General features: G+C 33.8%; 2 protein-coding genes across 4 annotated transcripts; both read left to right on the top strand.

Moving 5' to 3' along the window:
- LOC109330902 (katanin p80 WD40 repeat-containing subunit B1 homolog) lies at nucleotides 2,709-15,048 on the top strand. 3 transcript variants are annotated; one of them, XM_019565175.1, is made up of 19 exons: nucleotides 2,709-2,825; nucleotides 2,911-3,022; nucleotides 3,539-3,669; nucleotides 4,274-4,391; nucleotides 4,531-4,757; nucleotides 7,254-7,356; nucleotides 8,475-8,545; nucleotides 8,653-8,727; nucleotides 8,811-8,954; nucleotides 9,044-9,248; nucleotides 9,379-9,798; nucleotides 11,755-11,814; nucleotides 11,917-12,035; nucleotides 12,510-12,635; nucleotides 13,006-13,080; nucleotides 13,489-13,601; nucleotides 14,439-14,555; nucleotides 14,644-14,712; nucleotides 14,820-15,048. In XM_019565175.1, exons 2-19 carry the CDS (start codon nucleotides 2,995-2,997, stop codon nucleotides 14,881-14,883), a joined length of 2,265 nt encoding a protein of 754 aa, XP_019420720.1. In that variant the 5' UTR covers nucleotides 2,709-2,825; nucleotides 2,911-2,994; the 3' UTR covers nucleotides 14,884-15,048. The 3 variants fall into 3 exon arrangements, 2 of the variants coding, with proteins under 2 accessions (XP_019420720.1, XP_019420716.1); XM_019565171.1 differs by lacking the exons at nucleotides 2,709-2,825; nucleotides 2,911-3,022 and having other exon boundaries at nucleotides 3,348-3,669; XR_002105718.1 differs by lacking the exons at nucleotides 2,709-2,825; nucleotides 2,911-3,022; nucleotides 13,489-13,601; ... (1 more) ...; nucleotides 14,644-14,712; nucleotides 14,820-15,048 and having other exon boundaries at nucleotides 3,342-3,669; nucleotides 12,502-12,635.
- Nucleotides 16,340-18,580, top strand: LOC109330883 (pentatricopeptide repeat-containing protein At5g56310). Its single transcript, XM_019565155.1, has 2 exons — nucleotides 16,340-16,999; nucleotides 17,469-18,580. Exons 1-2 carry the CDS (start codon nucleotides 16,342-16,344, stop codon nucleotides 18,527-18,529), a joined length of 1,719 nt encoding a protein of 572 aa, XP_019420700.1. The 5' UTR covers nucleotides 16,340-16,341; the 3' UTR covers nucleotides 18,530-18,580.

The following is an 18,657-nucleotide window of genomic DNA, read 5'->3' as shown; positions in this document are numbered from 1 at the left end:
ATATATTTAAAATTAGAATTAAGTAAAAGACTCAAGTTATTATTTAAACATAAACATGTATTAGTTTAATAACATAATATCAATATTAAAGTTGTAATACTTGTATGAGTTGAAATAACAAATAGTCATGTAAATCAAAATAATTATAATATAAAAGCAAAAGGTATAATGGACAATTAAAAGTAATAAATCTTAATGACATAACTAGCATTTTCTATGTTGAATCTCAATAAATTAAACTTCAGTTTAAAATCTTTATTTTTACATAATTGTTTGTAATTTATTACATGTGAGAACTTTGGATAATAAAGAGATTAATGCGAAAGTTCTCAACAACTAACGATGTGAAAAACAATAAAATTTAAGGAACATAAATGAATACATAAACAAAGTTTACAATATACATAACAACAAAATCTACAATGGATTTGTAAATCATGATGACAAATTTCCAATGTTAAAGTAACAATGTAATATGCTCAATTAGTCACGCATGTTATAGATTTCATTGAACCAAGACAAATAACATGTTAACAATTCCATATTTAAACAAATTATCATGAGTAATTTAAAATATTAATGAGTGAATATTACTAAATTGATATTCCACAAATTTATTAGTTATAATTTTACAAATTTATGTTCCAATTCCAATTTTGTAATTGATCCACAAAATTCAAACAAAATAGAATATAATTGAAATTAAATATAAATATATTTCGCAAATTTATTATTTACAATTATGCAAATTTATATCCATAATGAGCATTGCTTAAAATTAGCGAATCATAAATAATTTAATCAAAATATAAATCAAATCAATTAGTTATCATAATCAAATAAAATTGCTTTAATATTTTGATTATTACATCATATTAAAAAGAAATTTAATCAAAAAACACAATCAAAAATCAAATAACAAAATTAATTGTGAATGATAATTATTTAATTTTAAGATAACAAAGCAAAATGCATTCAAAGACAATTATGCCTAATAATTTCAGTTTCGAAGGTGTTACTACCAATTGACTAATTGTGTATAATATTATTTTTTAAGTGATTGAAAATATTTATACTTTTTGTTTGTTTTTGAATAAAAGTTGAATTATTTAATTATTTCTTTATCAATATAATTATAATTATGCATTAAGTTTCCATTGTTAAAGTAACCGTGTAATATGCTCAATTAATCACACACGTTATGAAATTCAATGAATCAAGATAAATTATATGTTAACAGTTTCAAATATAAACAAATTATGAGGAATGATGTAAAACATTAATGAGTAAATATTACTCAATTAATATTTCGCAAAATTATTAGTTAAAAATTATTAGTTAAAAATTATTCATTATATTACATTTTTGTAACTGATCCATAAATTCAAACAAAATAGAATATAAATGGAATTAAATATTAATATTCCACAAAATTATTATATAAATTAAATTAAATTGTCTTTACTAGTTATGACTGATATGATGATCACATTTACTATAATTAACTAGATAAAATATACATGTTCAACAATTAAACAAGCCAAATTAATGATTATTTTTACTAATATAAGATTGACACATTTAGATAGTGAAAAAAAATAACTTCGAATGAAAAAGGGCAAACACATAATAAAATTAAGGAACTATTTTTCTACACTTAGATAATGAATAGGATCTAATCGTTATGCTCTAGGATGTGAGGTTTCTCTTATACAAATGTTGAAACAAAGAATGTGACAAATTCGTATCTCCTGCTTTAGAAAAATAACCACATAGGAAAGAATATTTTAACAAATATAATGTGAGTAAAAAATAATTAAACTCATTTGTTGTGCAAAAGAGAATAAAATTGAAGATTTTAGTAAGATAAGGACACAAAGACATAAAACTAATCTATAAAGATGCTTTAAGGGAGAATCAAACTGCAAATGAAGAGATAAGATGAGAAGATAAATAAATTCATAACAACAAACAAACAAATACAATATATATATATATATATATATATGTATGTGTGGAGATTGAGTACATAACATAGTTTTTGAGGGTTTGGTAATTGTTAAGGATGGAATCATTGTAAATAAGACACTGAAGAAGATGATTATTGAAAGAAAAAATCTACAAAATAATAAAACCAATCATACCACATATACAAAATAAACAAATCAATGAAATACTAAACAACAAAATGAAAGAAAAAATAAGAAGATATATACATAACAAACAAAAATTAATTAAAGGATATAGAAAATAAGAACATATATAGAAATAAACAAAAGAATGAATTGAGTAACGGATACATAAACAATCGTATTAGGTTTAAACGAAATAAATATTAACGAATGAAACATTACATTATATACATGAGAGAGAAGAAGAGAAAAATATGAAACGAAAGGGGAAATGAGAAGATAGAGATATGAAATGATAATGGAGAGAGAAATAATTCACATATGAAAATAGATTCAATCCTCTTTATTGTGATAAAAAACAAATGAACACATTAATCATTAGTATAAAAAAAAAAAGAGTATACAATATTAAAAAATACATATGATTAACATATTTTGATTGAAAAATTAACACATGAAAACTTTTATTTTGTTAGGTAAGTAATAGATTATAGATCCAGGATCTCTCTCATTTTCAAATGTAATAATACTGCAAAACTTGCTACCTTCAAATCTCACAACCTTATTCAACACACTCTCTCTCTCTCTCTCTCTCTTTCTTCATATGCGTCTTTACTTCTGTCGTCTAACTCTGAAGTTAAGTAACAACTACACCAACTTTTTCAAAACAAGCAAAAACGAACAACTTCCTAGGTATGTTATTGTTTTGTTTTTGTGTTTTTTCTCTTCTTTTTGCTGTTTTGTTTAAGGATCTGATACTGTGTGAGTTTGAAAATAGATCTGGTGAATGTGTGAAGTTGAAGGGTGGTTTTGGTGTCTCATTTGGAATCGTTAGGGTTTTCGGTTTATTTGTTTTCTCACAATGACTACCAAACGCGCCTACAAGCTACGTATCCTTCATTTTCTGTTAACATTTCTTTTATTTAATTTTATATTTCTGTAGATCTCTCTTCACTTTTCCTTACTTTTTTTGCTTTTACCTTTTTTGTGTGTTATTATATTTTTATACTTTATGGGAGGAACCACATCAAATGTAATAGGGGTTCATATATTTTTAAAAAGGCAACCCAGTGCCGAAGTTCGGGTACGGCGAGGGTACGTGTACGAAAAACCTTACTCTCGCAAGCAAAAAGACTGTTTCCATGTTTCGGGCGCTTTAAATAATAAATAATAACAAAAGCATAGAAAAAATATATGTCAAAGGGTGCAGCTGCAATCCCCGAGGCAGGGTTGCTTTGTGGGTTGATGCAATCAATTGTGGCCAATGCAATTCGCAATTACAGCTTGCTGCTGATGCGATGAGATGTTGCGGGCCGGAATTTAAAACCATGCCTTGAGGTATATGTGGTTCTGCCCCTGGCTGGGACAAAGTGATATATTAGTTGGCCTTGACGAGTTTGTTGTAGAGGAATTTGTAGCGCATGCTTCAAGTGTAAATTGCCTCAAAATTGGAAGGAAGACATCCAGGGTTCTTGTCACTGGAGGTGAAGATCACAAGGTCAATCTTTGGGCTATTGGTAAACCTAATGCTATACTGGTTCGTTCTTCCGATCCCTTTCTCATCCCATCTGAATTATTAGTATAAGTATTATATTTGTCTTTTTATTTATTTTATTCACTGGATACAAGGAAATAAGATTTTTATGCCATTTATGATATGCCTAGTTTTCGTAACAACTTGTTGGCCTTACATAATGTTTGTCCTTTTGGGGGTATCCATATGCTGCGCCCTTTACCTTCTCTTTCACATTTGCATGGTAACTGGGGTAGCATGAGGAAAAGATGATATTTGGGTGGTAACTTTTTGCATGAGACTTATGAGGCATGTCTGGGAAACATGGGATTTAGTTCAGTTGTATTTAATGTGCTATCACATTGTTATAATCTTCATCATCATTGCTATGCTGTTATTTATGTTTTTTCTTACATGATAGAAATTTATGTTTTTACTTATGTTCTTATATGTCTATGAACAATGTGTCTGCCACACTGTGGATTATTTTCTTTAAAACCAATTATTACATTATTGGATGTGTGTCCTGGGAACTTTGAGCAACTGTGGAAATTTATTTCAGTGTAGTTAGAAATGGAAAGAATGTTTATTTATGCATTTTCAGTAAGAGTTTTTTCTCCATATGCAGAGTCTGTCAGGACACTCAAGCGGAATAGATTCCGTAGGCTTTGATTCCTGCGAAGTGTTGGTAGCTGCAGGAGCGGCAAGTGGTACAATCAAACTTTGGGACTTAGAAGAGGCAAAGAGTATGATGTTGCTTGCCGTTTCCTTCAATGATCTTAAAATAATAATGAAAAAATATCCGAGTTGTCTCATAACTCATCTGGTATTTCTTTTAAATCATACTGATAGTTGAACCTTTGGCTTGCAATGTTTCTTTGGTAGTTGTTCGCACTCTTACTGGTCATAGGTCCAACTGTACATCAGTAGACTTCCATCCTTTTGGAGAGTTCTTTGCATCCGGCTCTCTTGACACCAATCTTAAGATATGGGACATCAGAAAAAAGGGTTGTATTCATACATACAAGGGCCACACTCGAGGGGTAAATGCAATTAGGTTCACTCCAGATGGACGCTGGGTTGTTTCCGGTGGAGAGGACAATACCGTGAAGGTTAGAATTGCTTTCCTTTTATTCCATGACAAGGTCATTATGATTAGTCAACATAATTGAAACTTCTCTGTCATCTATATTTGTTAATGTACACATGTTTAGTTGTCACACTTCAAAACTTGTATGGTAGTTTCCAAAGTCATACTGATTGAGTTTTTTATTTAATATGTTAAATTTAAAAGGGTCAAGCAAACAATTATGCTATTTAAACCATAAAAAGTAACATCCCATATAACTGTTATTTAGAACTGAAGTTCAAGCTTGATCTTAGTTGGGGATGATGCACCTCAGAAGAGTGAGGGTGGTTGGGTATAATAAGATGGGCATCAAGATTTGTGTATGCATGTGATGAGGATGTCCTTAAAGATAAGTAGAAGTTATAAATGTCTGCTGTAACTACCAATTTGAAAAGGTTTGCATTGGAAACATGAGGATACCATGGTCTAAGAGTGGTAATAAACATATGACAAGAAATTAAGTTGTTCATTATGAAGTTTACCATATTATAGGTGGACGAATTAGACAATTGCTGTTCAACTGACCGCTATTTAGTTCAGTGTGAAATTATGAATTGGAATGGAATGTTGGTTTTGGTAGTAGGTATATGTTTGGGCAGGTGACCTTTTATTATCTTCTTTTCTTTTCACATTAATTATGGCCGTTTAGTTGACTGCTCCCTAGGTGAGTAAAGAATGGTTTCATTGAAAGGCTTATAATGGGATTAGAAAATTGTCAAATAGACTCGATATGATAACAATCACACTGAGTGTCCATGTCGCTAAGATTCAACATAGTTTTATATTAGTTGTCTATTGTCTAGCACAACACTCCTCTTTTGATTGGGTTTTGGGATTGGCTACTTGAATATTTGCATCAAGCATGATACAGACAGAGTTTTAGTCGATTAATACTATTTACTATATTCATCTTATCCAAAATAGAGAAGGATGAGGTAAAACATCTACCATAATATGATTATTTATGATACATAGAGAAGGTATGTTAGCAGGTAAATCTTAAGGGTTATGGTGCCGTTGGTTGGAGAAGAATGCAAAGAATTTTGAGGAAAAAATCATTGACGCTAGACTTGATTTTGAATAGAATTTTGCTTCACGGCTTCTCATTGGTGCTATTCACATTTGCTAAGGTTTTTTTGTTTGTTTGGATATGCATTAGGACAGGAAATATATTTTATATTAATGCTTTTCTGCCTTGCTGTGTCCCACCGGAAACATATTTTATTTGCCTTGTTTGGATATGCATTAGGACAGGAAATATATTTTATATTTCATTAGGACAGAAACACAGGAAACATGGGCTTGGTGTCCCACAGTGAAGCTGTGTTTCTGCCTCTGATGGCAAATTCTTACTCTTATGTGCCTCTGCAATCCATGGGCATTGCTTTGAACATGGCCAGGCCGTGGTTCTCTATTATATCACACATTTAACCTCTTTTGAGCCATTTAATCATTAAACTTGCACAGAACATTGGGCAACCTGCTCTTAACCCAAACCAAATCAAAACACAATGAAAGAGGAATCAAAATTCATTTTTGAACTAAGAATTGCTTGTGAAATAGGAACTAAATATGATGTAATTTCACATATGTATCATGAAGCCTGCACACCATACTTGTTTTGATCTAATTATTGTTGTGATTTGTGAATAACCTTTTTTTGTTAGTAGTTTGGGGCAGGAAGATGTGTTATATAACCCTTTTATTAGTTATAACCTTCACTCTCTTCAGCACGTGGTTTCTGGTAAGCCTGTAAAGTTCTTGACTCACAAGTTATTGACTCAGTGCATAATTGTCAATGTACGAGACTTCTTATACCCATATTGATACACATATAAAATATGCGCATAAAATTCATGAACATATAATTATTGTTCTGAAATTCTAAATAAAGAATATATTTCATCGAGATACATAAATACAACATGAAAATCATATTGTCATAAAAACCATTGCTTATTGCACACAAATAGAAATAGTATCAATCTCGTTTAATCCTTGAACACCATTATGGAGATGCATTTCTTATTTCTTCACTGTGCAATACACATGTCTTTTCTGTCTCTATAATTCTACTTGGTAGATTGAATGTTATGTTTCTCTCTTTTACTTGACTGAGTGTGTATTATACTTTTCTCTTAAAACGCTCCTGCATGGTAGTTTCACTAGTTTGGGTGTCTGGAAGGGTGTTGGAAAAACATTTTAAGAGTATTAGAAAGTATCCGGAAAGTATCATATTTCTAATTTATGTATTTTTAAAAAAAATAATTTTGATACTTCATGGATACCTATCGATGGAGTATCAGTATCAGATACCCGTCGGATACAGATACGTGGAGGATATTGAAGTATTCGTGCTTCATAGCTTATTACTATAAAATTATAATTAATGTATGGAGACATATGGGCATATTTTTGTCTGAATAGAAATCTATTGTTTTGCTTGATTTTAATGAAACTACAATGCATGCTTTTGCAGTTGTGGGATCTGACTGCAGGAAAACTCATGCATGATTTTAAGTCTCATGAGGGTCAGGTTCAGTGTATAGACTTTCATCCTAGTGAGTTTCTGCTAGCAACAGGTTAGTACTTTTCTTATGAAACTAGCACCGTAACAAATAAGTCTTCCATTCTCCTGCTCTCATGAATTACTTTTCACATTTTGACTAGGTGTTGGTAACAAACGAATCAATTCCTTTTCTATTCTTTTAATACATATATTTCAAATTAATAAAGAATATGCGGCCATATTATGTGATGTAGTCCGCAATTTGAAACAATGATTCTATCTTGCAAAAATTTCAAACACAGAACCACTTTGAAAAATCTGTGCGTTCTTTTTCGATGAAATGCACCACAGCAATCCAAGCTTCCCATTCTTTTCAAATAACTTCATTTCATATGGATATCCTACCTTCTGTTTTTTGTTTTCGTTAAAGGAAATTCATTGTTTATGGATGTTTTCCCAAGTGTTTATCATCATTCTTCTTTACATAACTCTCATCCATGATTTATGTAGTTCTCAGGATTCTACTTTTATTAGAATTTATACCTTCTTAATAACTTAAATGATTGTGAATTTCATGGATTGTAGTATCATGCGTCTCATTGACTCTGTTCACTGGGCTTCTGTTGTGAAAAATAGCATGTGATAGATGTTTTAAATACATGAGGGCATTATAGTCCTTTTGGTATTATATAATTGCTCCTCTACATGAGGGCGAGCCTTGTTGCAACGGTAAGGTGGCTTGCTTTGTAATATAGAGGTCATGGATTCAGATCCTGGAAACCGTCTCTCTGCATACATCTATCCTTCTTAGACTCCATTAGGTGAGAGCCTTGTGCATTGGTCGCCCTTTATAATTGCCCTTGTACATAGTATATAATACAGTGTAGCCATAGCTTAGCAATCTTTCTCTTATTCCTCTTTATGTCATAATGTGGTAACTTGAACCATGGTTCTACTCTGCATTAAAAAGAGATAATATTACTTTTTTATTTTTTCCCCTTCTTTTCTCTTCCATCATTTTTGGTTGACAATTTTACTGTGTTTTAGCCAGATTAAGCACACTGCTTTATATTTTCGTTTGCATTTGAATAACTTCTGGAGTCCTTGATACTTTTCTCCAGAAAACATTTGTTTTTTAAATGAATAACATAAATGTGCAAGTTATATCTTATTTTTTATATCCACGTCTAGGTTCTGCCGATAAGACAGTTAAATTTTGGGACCTTGAAACATTTGAGCTCATTGGTTCAGCTGGTCCCGAGGTACTTCCTATTCAGGCAATTTTAACCTTTTTTACTGGATGATGTAGTTAAGGTCAGCAGTGCTCATGTTAATTTGTTTTTGGTGTTCGGTACTTTTTGCATTGTAGACAACTGGAGTGCGCTCAATTACTTTCAATCCTGATGGGAGAACTCTGCTTTGTGGTTTGCATGAGAGTTTGAAGGTAAGCTCTTTTTCATGTTTAAATTGTTTGAGGTAATTATATATCATATATGAAGCTAACAATGTTCCGCTTGGTTTTTTTAGGTTATCTCTTGGGAACCGATAAGATGCCATGATATGGTGGATGTGGGTTGGTCTAGATTGTCAGATCTTAATGTTCATGAAGGAAAGCTTCTTGGCTGCTCATACAATCAGAGTTGTGTTGGAGTCTGGGTTGTAGACATCTCGGTATACACATTTATGTTAGAGAGAAATGTGCCCTGCTTCATCTAATAGTTGTTTTTTATATTTTTTTACCCTTCTGACCTGTTGTGCAGCGCATAGAACCATATGCACTTAATAGTGTGAACCAACTGAACGAATCTTCAAGTGGAAATATGTCTGTGTTGAATGGGAACACAGCTAAGCCTAGGGTATCTATTTCACAAAATCTAGATCCATTAGTCAAGGAAACAAAATCTCTTGGAAGATTGTCAGTTTCGCAAGATTCAGAGCCTTCAAACGAGGGGAAATATTTGGCATGTATATATTCTCTCTCTATAATTTTTCCTGCATTATTTTTGATTGAGCTTCTCTGGTTTTGACGCATCTGGATCCTATTGTCTGTTACTGTTTAATTTTTCTCATTAATTGATTTATGTATCACATGAAGCCGTAGGAAGCACACCGAGTACTCCTCAAAGGATCAATTTGAACTCTGCTCCCAGAGCTGCATCTGGTGGTTCAGCAGCGGGGCCTAATGCAACAGCTCAAAGGAGGGCTTCTTTGAGATCTCATACATCATCAAATGTACCTGCTATCAGCAAATCAGATATTGTACCTGTAATTGTTCCCAGAACCAGCATAAGATCAGAGCCTGGAGTTGAGTCTAGGAAAGAAGTTGGTGTTGCTGGAAGATTGATGTCATTGCCCTTGCAGTCAAGGGCAGCAGATATACATAAATTTTCAAACAGTGATGAAGTTAATAAGCCATCAATCTCTCCTTCATCCGAATCAGCTTCAACTCAGGATAGTGAACCGGATACTTCTGTGGATAAAAACAAATTTCCTACGGCTGTAGCCTCAATTCAAGGTAATCTTACTTCTGAGAAAAAACAAATTATATTAGGCATCTTGCATTACAAATATGGAATAAATTCGAAGAGCTTTGAGTGCTGGTTGATTATAACTTTTATGAAAATATCGCTTTAATCTTTGTTTTTTCCTGAAAGCTCTCTCAATAAGATTTTGTTGTTTTAAACATAAAATAAGCCGACCCCGCCTAGTGGGATTAAGACATGATTGATGTTGTTATGAACATAAAATAAGTTAATTGGAATACACACACAAACATCAAGTTGAAAATCTTTATTAATCCTGAAGTTATTATTGTTTCTGGAACAATTGATACTTACATAATATGCTTTATAACCATTACCTTTTTAATTGTAAGTCTTTTGGATTGGGATCTCGCGTGCTTAAGTTATAACATTTGGTGCTTTCATTGAGAGTTTGAGCTTTGGAAATGACTACCTATAGCATGGATTAAGGGAAAATACTGATAGGCTAGTTAAGTCACCGAATGGGAGTGGGTTACCAATAAGTTAGTGTCGATAGAGTGAAGCCACCGTGGATATCGACCCTTAAAGGGGTAGCAATGTTATGAGTACCACATGGAGTGAATAAAGAAATTCAATGTAGTACTTAAGTTGTGAGACTCTTCCACCTAGTGGATTAGTCTTATGGTTTGGGCTCTTCCCATGTGTTTAAGTCATAATAGTTCTCAATATCTGGGGAGTTGTTCATGGTTCGAGCAAGAATGGAGTCCATTTGGAAACTTTGGAGGATGCATTCAAGGGACGGAAAAGAGCAACAGAGGCTTCAAGGGAGATTAAAAATTCTCTAAGTACACTTCAAGAAGCTCGACTAAAGAAAATTGAAGATCTCTTGGAAAATCTCAACTGCGTGGTTACACAGTATGTTGGGCTGAGCGACCTCTGACGTGTCAGAAAACAAAGAATGAATGGCTGGATCTGCAGGTGGAAGACCTGGTGGTCCCAACAAAGATCGGTGGAGGAGGTTGGGGATTCATCTTTTTTCAGGGGAAATTGTGGGGTTCAGTGGAAGAGGTTAGAGATTCCTCTGTTTCCATGTGGAAACAGGGGCAAATAGGGCTACAAAAACCAGTCTGGGTGGCAAAGAGGATATGAAGACAGTGATGGAAGCTCTCGCGACTAGAAGAATGATGATGGAGCTGAAGCTTTATGCAGTAGCCAATGACACCCGGACTACACCTACTCTGGCCGCATGGTCTCCAGCACCCGGCCCACCGAACCTGAGCCCACAATCCCACATGTGGCAGCTGGTGGGATGTTCCTAATTGTACCACCATAACTGCACATAAAAAAGGTACATCATTATCGAGAAGCCAAATTGTATGGGTAACAGTTGTGAAAGAGAAGGAGAGAGGCAGAAATGAATTCAGGACATTGGATTCAATTTTCGACCTGATTGGAAAAGCCTATCTCTTTGAAAATGGGAAGTAGGGTGTTAGACAAGATAACTCACAAGTAGCCAAATTTGTATGCTTACATGGGCTTCAACAAAAGAATATTGTGTGACTAAATACTTGAACAACCCATGTAACCTAAAGTTCTACAGGACACCAAAAGGCCGACTACCTTAAACACCAGGTTCGAGTTGTCATAGTGATTGATTAGCAGTTATTAGAAAAATTAATATTAAGTTTTAATATGGTCCACTACTGTTAGGCCAAGCCTATTTCTTTGGAAAGGGGAGTGGGGTGTTAGACACGAAAACTTATGAGTGGTCAAATCTGTGTGAATTTATGTGGACTTCAAACACAGATTGTACAGAACCAAATACTTTAACAGCCCATGTAACCCAAAGCCCCGAAGATATTAAAGGCATACTACTTTAAACACCATGTACTAGTTGTTAGTGATTGGTTAGCATTTATTAGCGAAAATATGAAATTATGTTCTCTTTGATGGTCCACTGCTTATGTTTTTGCCCTGTCTTGTACCAGATGAAACTCAAGGGCAGAAAGCAAACAGAGAATTATACTCTGGCGTAGTACAAAAAGGAGGTACGTAAACAGTTTCTGACCTTAATCTTTGTTCTCATAAAGTACTGATTACTTCATATCTATACGAAAAATTTCTGAACGTTTTAGTCTTAAAACATATAGGAAGAATGCGGCCACTTATCAATTTGGAAAAGCGAGAGCGGTCTCTAAATTTTGAGGGACCTACCTCTAGAGTTTCACATGGAAAGATGTCATCGGTTTATGTGCTCCCTCTCGATAGGGTATTGTTCCCTTTCTCTTTTCTTCTTTTGATCCTTTCCTTTTCATTGTACTTTACCTCCTTTTAAATATCATGGATTAATGTAAAAATGTCCAAGAATATCTTCAATTCAACTTCCTAACTTTGTCTACAAATACACGTAAGAGAATATCACAACAGAAAATTGAAATCACTGTTATAATCAACCTTCTTTACTTTTCTGCCTTTTGATGTCAGTCATAAAGAGCACCTTTATGTAAGCTGCTTCAGTCTTGTGCGCTGTTTTAAATTTATGTCCATTTCTGTTCACATTTTGTAATATCTTGATCTTGTTGAGTGAAGGCGACATGTTGAAGAAGTTTGATATTTATCGGGTTTGGAAATAATGTATTGTTAGAATGGATCTTTTGATATTACATTTCATTAAATGATATACAATGTTTGATGTAGTTGTATTTAAGACAGATGTCGTTTCTTATTTCTCAAAATTAAACAGAGAGGACATTCCATGTCCACTGAGAAGGCAACAGTATCGGCAAGTGATGAAGATTCTATTGCTGATGTGATTGAACAGCATGATCAATTTCTCAGTTCAATGCAAGACCGTTTAACCAAGTTAAAGGTATCGATAATTAAACTTGTAATTATGAAGATTGAGTCCTTTGCATATTACTATTACTTTTTATGGCTATCTGTGTTTACGTATTATTAGATTCAGTAGATTAGATTATTAGAAGAGTCAAGAACTCTTTTGTTCTCCTGCATGATTAGTTAGTTATTCAGCCACCTGAAGATATCTGGCTTTTATCTCTATAAATGGATCAAGGATGTGGAAAGGCAATCTGAATGGAACATCAATGTTATTGTTGAAAACCATTTTGTATTATTTATCAGTGTTTTACATTATAACTTACTATCAGTCTATCACAATATTTATAACTAAAACAACCACCAGTTATGAATATGTTAATTGTTGTAATAATTTATTGCAGGTGGTCTTCCGATATTGGGAAAGAAATGATGTTAAGGGGGTCATTGGTGCCATGGAAAAGATGGATGATCATGCTGTGAGTAATAGAGCATTTTGAGTTATCAATGTTTTAGTAAATTACAGTCTACTACCTTTAGGTTTGTTAACATGATGGCAAACTCATATTAGTTGTGAAGTGATGCATAATAAGCATGCGTAACATCAATTATTTGTTAAAATAAATACATTTATGAATTATACTATTCATATCGTTCGGCAAATTACATCTTTCTCTCTTTTGTTATTGAAAACCAATTTGGCTCTCTAAAGAATAAATGATGTTAAATATAAAAGCATTTGTTGTAACAGAGAGATTATTAACAACTAATAATATTATTTAATCAATATTTAAGTATTCACTTTTGTGGTATGACGAAACTGGTCCAAAGATTAATTTTCACAAATATTAGAACTCATGCTTCTGTCACTTTGCTATTTATTCCAGGTGATTGCCGATGTTGCTGACATTATTACGGAAAAAATTGATATTGTAACACTTGATATATGTACTGGTCTAATGCCTCTCTTGGCTGGCCTTCTGCACAGTGAAATGGATCGGTAAGTATTATCTTTTCCTTCTGAGACACATCTTTTATGGCTTCTGAATTCTGATACAAACATTCTTAAATCTTTGAGTTCATGATTGCTAGGTGACACATAATAGATTGAATTTTGAAGCATTATTTTATACCTTCCTCAAAAGCATCCTGGTTCTGTTAAGGATTCTGTTTGGGAAACTGAAAGTCCTATTATTTGTGCGAATCAATCATTCAAGTAAAAGATAAAGGGATTTTGATAGATATGATCACGTATTTTTATCCAAAACTTATGTTTCTCTATTGCATGATTTACTGTCATTTGATTTGTTTTTTTGTTGGTGTTTAATTTTCACTCACTACAAATGTAAAGAATTTACACTAGCAACCAGCCAGACTTAACACATTTGTGATTTTTAAGTTGGTTACTTTAAGAGTCAGACACTTTGAATGAAATGGCATTGCATAAGTAGCTGATTATGTAAAAAATCTTTATGGTGACAGTACAATTACAATTAAATCCATTTGTTTCTTGTATGATATTTATTTACTTATGCAGTCGTACATTTATTTGTCTTAGGATCGAATTTCTCATTTCTTGGCTTCAATCAAGTTTAATAGTTTTATTGTGAATTTTACTTGTAATCACTTGTCACATGTAATGGATTGTCATTTTTAGATAACCTGTCATAAGCATTCTTTTATTCTTAGTTGTAATCACTTGATTAGTGTTATTATTATATCCAAAAAGTGTTACACAAAAATCCAAAAATAACATGAGCACTTCTGATAAAGTTATTTAATTGCATTTTACTAGCCATATTTTGATGGATGTTGTGCACAATTTACCTACCTGTAGGCATCTAGGAATATCATTGGAAATGCTGTTAAAGCTGGTGAAAATATTTGGCTCAGTAATCTATTCAACTGTATCTGCTTCAACGTCCGTTGGTGTTGATATCGAGGCTGAACAAAGGTGTTATTTCTATTGGGGGTTTTAATTGTAAATTTTTGTATGATTGCACATCAACTGAATTGGTTTTGTGCTTGTTAATGGGATTCAGGTTAGAACGGTGTAACCTCTGCTTCATAGAGCTTGAAAAAGTCAAAAGTAGTTTACCCTCTCTTCTGAGGTACTTGTTCAAATCTATTTATTTGGCTTTTTTCTCATTTCCCTCTTATATTAGTCAATTGTTGCAGTGCTAATTTCGTCTTTATTTGTTGACTGTTCTGCTTGTAGAAGAGGAGGATCGATTGCGAAGAATGCGCAAGAGTTGAATCTGACTCTTCAGCATGTTTCATGATTCTAACTTGTTTACTGAGTTCATTGAATTGGTTCTGCCCTTCGCATATCCGTTGGTTGCTTTTCGAGGTTTTGTGAATTTTAAGGATTTAAACCTCTCAACAAGGCACCAAAGAGTATGATGCTTTTGTCATTGCCATCAATGAAGCCTGACCTGTATGTACATTTATTACTGTTGACATTTGTGGAAGTTGAGTGGAGGCACTAATACCTGCTAATTGTACCATTATAACTGAAGCCGTAATTTACCGGCCGTGTTACGCTACTGCTGGTGGGTGATGCACAGTTCTGACCATAACCAAACTTAGTGTGCTTGAGGTTGAAGATATCATTCTATAATCTGTTTGATCACTAATCTAATATGTAGCACAAGATCTCACTCTGTTTGACCACTAACCTACTGATATAATCTTAATTTGGAGTTTCTGATTTCTTCAGTTTGTTCTTTATTTGCCTTTATGATTGTTTTAGTGGTGCCATTCATATTTTTGCATATTCCATGTGTCTAGTCACGGTTATTGTTTCATCAACCAATTTACATGATTTCATAGTTTGTTATTCTGCAATAATTTATGAATTTAGCTTTAATTTCTTGGCAGTATCTTCATTTTAAAATTTAACAGTGAGCTTTGGTGATTAAACAACCTTTTTGAAGAAGAGGTAAACAACCTTAGTTTTCACTAGTAGTGTGCATCTCATTAGTTCGGAGATTTGTACACTGTGGTGCCCTTTTCTTAGTACACTATGCACTTTCTGAGGTTAGTTTAGTACTAATGTTTTTTTGGTACTACTAAAGGTATCTCTTCATCTTATGGGTGAGGAATTAAATTCTTTCGAGGTGTGTAGTTGTCCCTCCTAACAAATGTTGCTCCTAATATTAGATCAATCAACTGAATGGTTTAAATTAAAATTAATAGCTTTCACATTTGAGTTAACATAGCAAAGATTTAATTACCTACCTTTGTAAATAAGTGTTTATAAACATAAAGCAAATTTGTTATTATTTATATATTTCTTTAGAAAAATACATGGTGCCATAGATGATTACTTCTACATTCTACTCATACTTAGTAACAAACATAATAACTTAGTTCCTATGCCCTTTCCCCATGATGCAGTCCTTGCCACCATAGAGAATGATCATATATTCCCTCACCATGATACACTCATTAATATATATAAAGATAAAATTTATTTTCATACTAGAAGATAAGTTATTTCATTTTGTCACTAAAATCATAATATTAAAATTGTTTGCACGTAATATGAAACTGCTGAATTTAAATACTTTATGTTTGTATGCATCTCCCATCCTCATTTCCGACTACTATATACCTGTGAGTCCCTTGCAATTTATAAATACATATCCCATTAAACGTCGTTTCTAAAAATCGAACACTTAACCTCTCGGTTTTCAAGAGTTTTGCATCAGAATGGTCGACTGCATATAAGTTGTGTGATGTTCTTCTGCACATGCACATATGAAATTTGTTCTCTTCTACTCACCAAACAAAAAACATCATCATCTATGAATCTATCTTTAACTAGAACAACATTACAAAACCTTAAACAACTTCAATGGACAAGAACTCAATCCTCACACGAAAAACTCCATAATCTACTTAACCAATGCACCAACCTCAACCACCTTCACCAAATCCAAGCTTTTATGCTCACAACAGCTCTTGATAAAGACAACATTTTCATCTCTCAACTTATCCACACTTCAGCTTCTCTCGGCTTTTCTTCTTTCTCTTATTCCCTTTTCACTTATAATCACAGACCCAACATTTTTCTCTATAACAATACCATTTGGGCACTCTCCAAATTCAATGCCCCACGTGCTATTTTGTTGTTTAAAGGAATTCGGTTACTTGGGTTGAAGCCTGATAACTATTCTTTTCCTTTTGTTTTGAAAGCTGTTGTTCATTTGTTGGATGATGTTGTTGGTAGACAGATTCATTGTCAAGCTGTTTCTTGTGGCTTGGATTTGGATTGCAGTGTTGTTACGTCGCTTGTTCAGATGTATTGTTCTTGCTTGCATGTTTCTTATGCGCGGAAGCTGTTCGATGAAATTACTTCTAAACGTGTTTCGCTCTGGAATGCTATGATTGCAGGTTGGGATGTTTTGACTTTAACTTGAATGGATATTGTTACCTTTAGGATCAATAGATTCGTGAAATTTAGAAAAAGAAGACCAAAAAGATGACTGAGTTATTAGAGATTGTAAGAAACTTTGTTGTTGGTTGAGTTGAAACACATTTGGGTGATTTTTATGTCTCAAAAAGATTTCGTCTCTAGTCATGAATAAAATTTGTAGAAAAGGTGACGATACCTGTTGTTGAGGGTGAGCTTTGGCGCAACGGTAAGGTTGTTTGTCTTCTGACCTGGAGGTCATGTTTTCAAATATGAGAAACAATCTCTTCGCTTGCAAGAGGGTAGGATAAAGCTGCATATATCTACCCTTCTCAAACCCCACTAAGTGAGAGCCTTATGCATCGAGCCGCCCTTTTCTGATGATACATTTTGCTGGCATCTTGAGTTCTTGACCCTCTTTTAATCTTTCTCCATCCGTCTTGATTGCAGGTTATGCTAAACTCGGGGATATGGCCAATGCCCGTAGTTTGTTTGATTGTATGCCTGAAAAGGATAAGGATGTCGTTTCATGGACTGCAGTTATTTCAGGTTACACACAGGCTGATAATCCGAATCAGGCCATTGCACTGTTCCACAGAATGCAGCTTCATAATGTGAATCCAGATGAAATTGCGATTTTGGCTGTGCTCTCTGCTTGTGCTGATTTAGGTGCTCTTGAGTTAGGGGAGTGGATTCACAACTACATTGAAAAGCATAAGTTGCATAAGATTGTCCCTCTTTGCAACTCTCTTATAGATATGTATGCAAAGTCAGGTAATATAAATAAAGCACTACGAGTGTTTAAGAATATGAGGAATAAAACAGTAATAACATGGACAACAATGATTGCTGGACTTGCTTTACATGGTCTAGGGAAGGAGGCCCTTGGTATATTTTCTTGCATGGAAAAGGCTAGAGTGAAGCCGAATGAAGTCACATTCATTGCTGTCCTTTCTGCCTGTAGCCATGTTGGATTGGTTGAAATAGGCCGCGATTATTTTGCGTCGATGAAGTCCAAATATGGAATTGAACCAAAGATTGAGCACTATGGCTGCATGATTGATTTGCTTGGGCGTGCTGGCTATCTTCAAGAAGCAAAGGAGCTCGTTAGGTTGATGCCCTATGAAGCGAACGCAGCTGTATGGGGATCTCTTCTTGCTGCTTCAACTAGATGTGGTGATGCTGAGCTTGCAGCTGAAGCTTTGTGTCATTTAATTATGCTAGAGCCCCATAATAGTGGAAACTATTCACTCTTATCGAATACGTATGCTGCACTTGGTAGGTGGAGTGAATCTCGGATTGTGAGAAAGGATATGCGGAATGCAGGTGTGGAAAAGAAGCCCGGTGTGAGTTTTATTGAGGTGAACAACAGAGTATATGAATTCATTGCTGGCGATAAGTTAGACGTGTCCTGTGTTGGCACATTTGATGTCCTACATAGCATAAATGAGCAACTGAAGATGGTTTGTCCGAAAACGGCACATAGAGGACCACTAGATGTTGATGACTGATGTATATTACTGTACATGTCCCAATTCCATTTAAAATACTGCATTTGTCCTTTTTGTTGGGTACAAGCCGAAAATATGCCCCTTTCGAGCATCAGTAAGCAACAACTCCCGTCTTTTCCCTGTTAAGG

This window comes from Lupinus angustifolius, chromosome LG02 (assembly GCF_001865875.1).
Source record: "Lupinus angustifolius cultivar Tanjil chromosome LG02, LupAngTanjil_v1.0, whole genome shotgun sequence".
NCBI lineage: Eukaryota > Viridiplantae > Streptophyta > Magnoliopsida > Fabales > Fabaceae > Lupinus > Lupinus angustifolius.
Note: the sequence above shows the minus strand (reverse complement) of the source record. Positions and strands in the feature narration are given on the sequence as shown.

Bases quoted from the DNA above. Each gene is read 5' to 3' on its own strand.
- LOC109330902 (XM_019565171.1), top strand. From the start codon at position 3,475: ATGTGGTTCTGCCCCTGGCTGGGACAAAGTGATATATTAGTTGGCCTT. The intron at 4,392-4,530 runs GTATGATGTTGC...TTTCTTTGGTAG, and splicing joins GGACTTAGAAGAGGCAAAGA to TTGTTCGCACTCTTACTGGT. The intron at 14,713-14,819 runs GTACTTGTTCAA...TTCTGCTTGTAG, and splicing joins AGTTTACCCTCTCTTCTGAG to AAGAGGAGGATCGATTGCGA.
- LOC109330883 (XM_019565155.1), top strand. From the start codon at position 16,342: ATGTTCTTCTGCACATGCACATATGAAATTTGTTCTCTTCTACTCACC. The intron at 17,000-17,468 runs GTTGGGATGTTT...TCTTGATTGCAG, and splicing joins CTGGAATGCTATGATTGCAG to GTTATGCTAAACTCGGGGAT.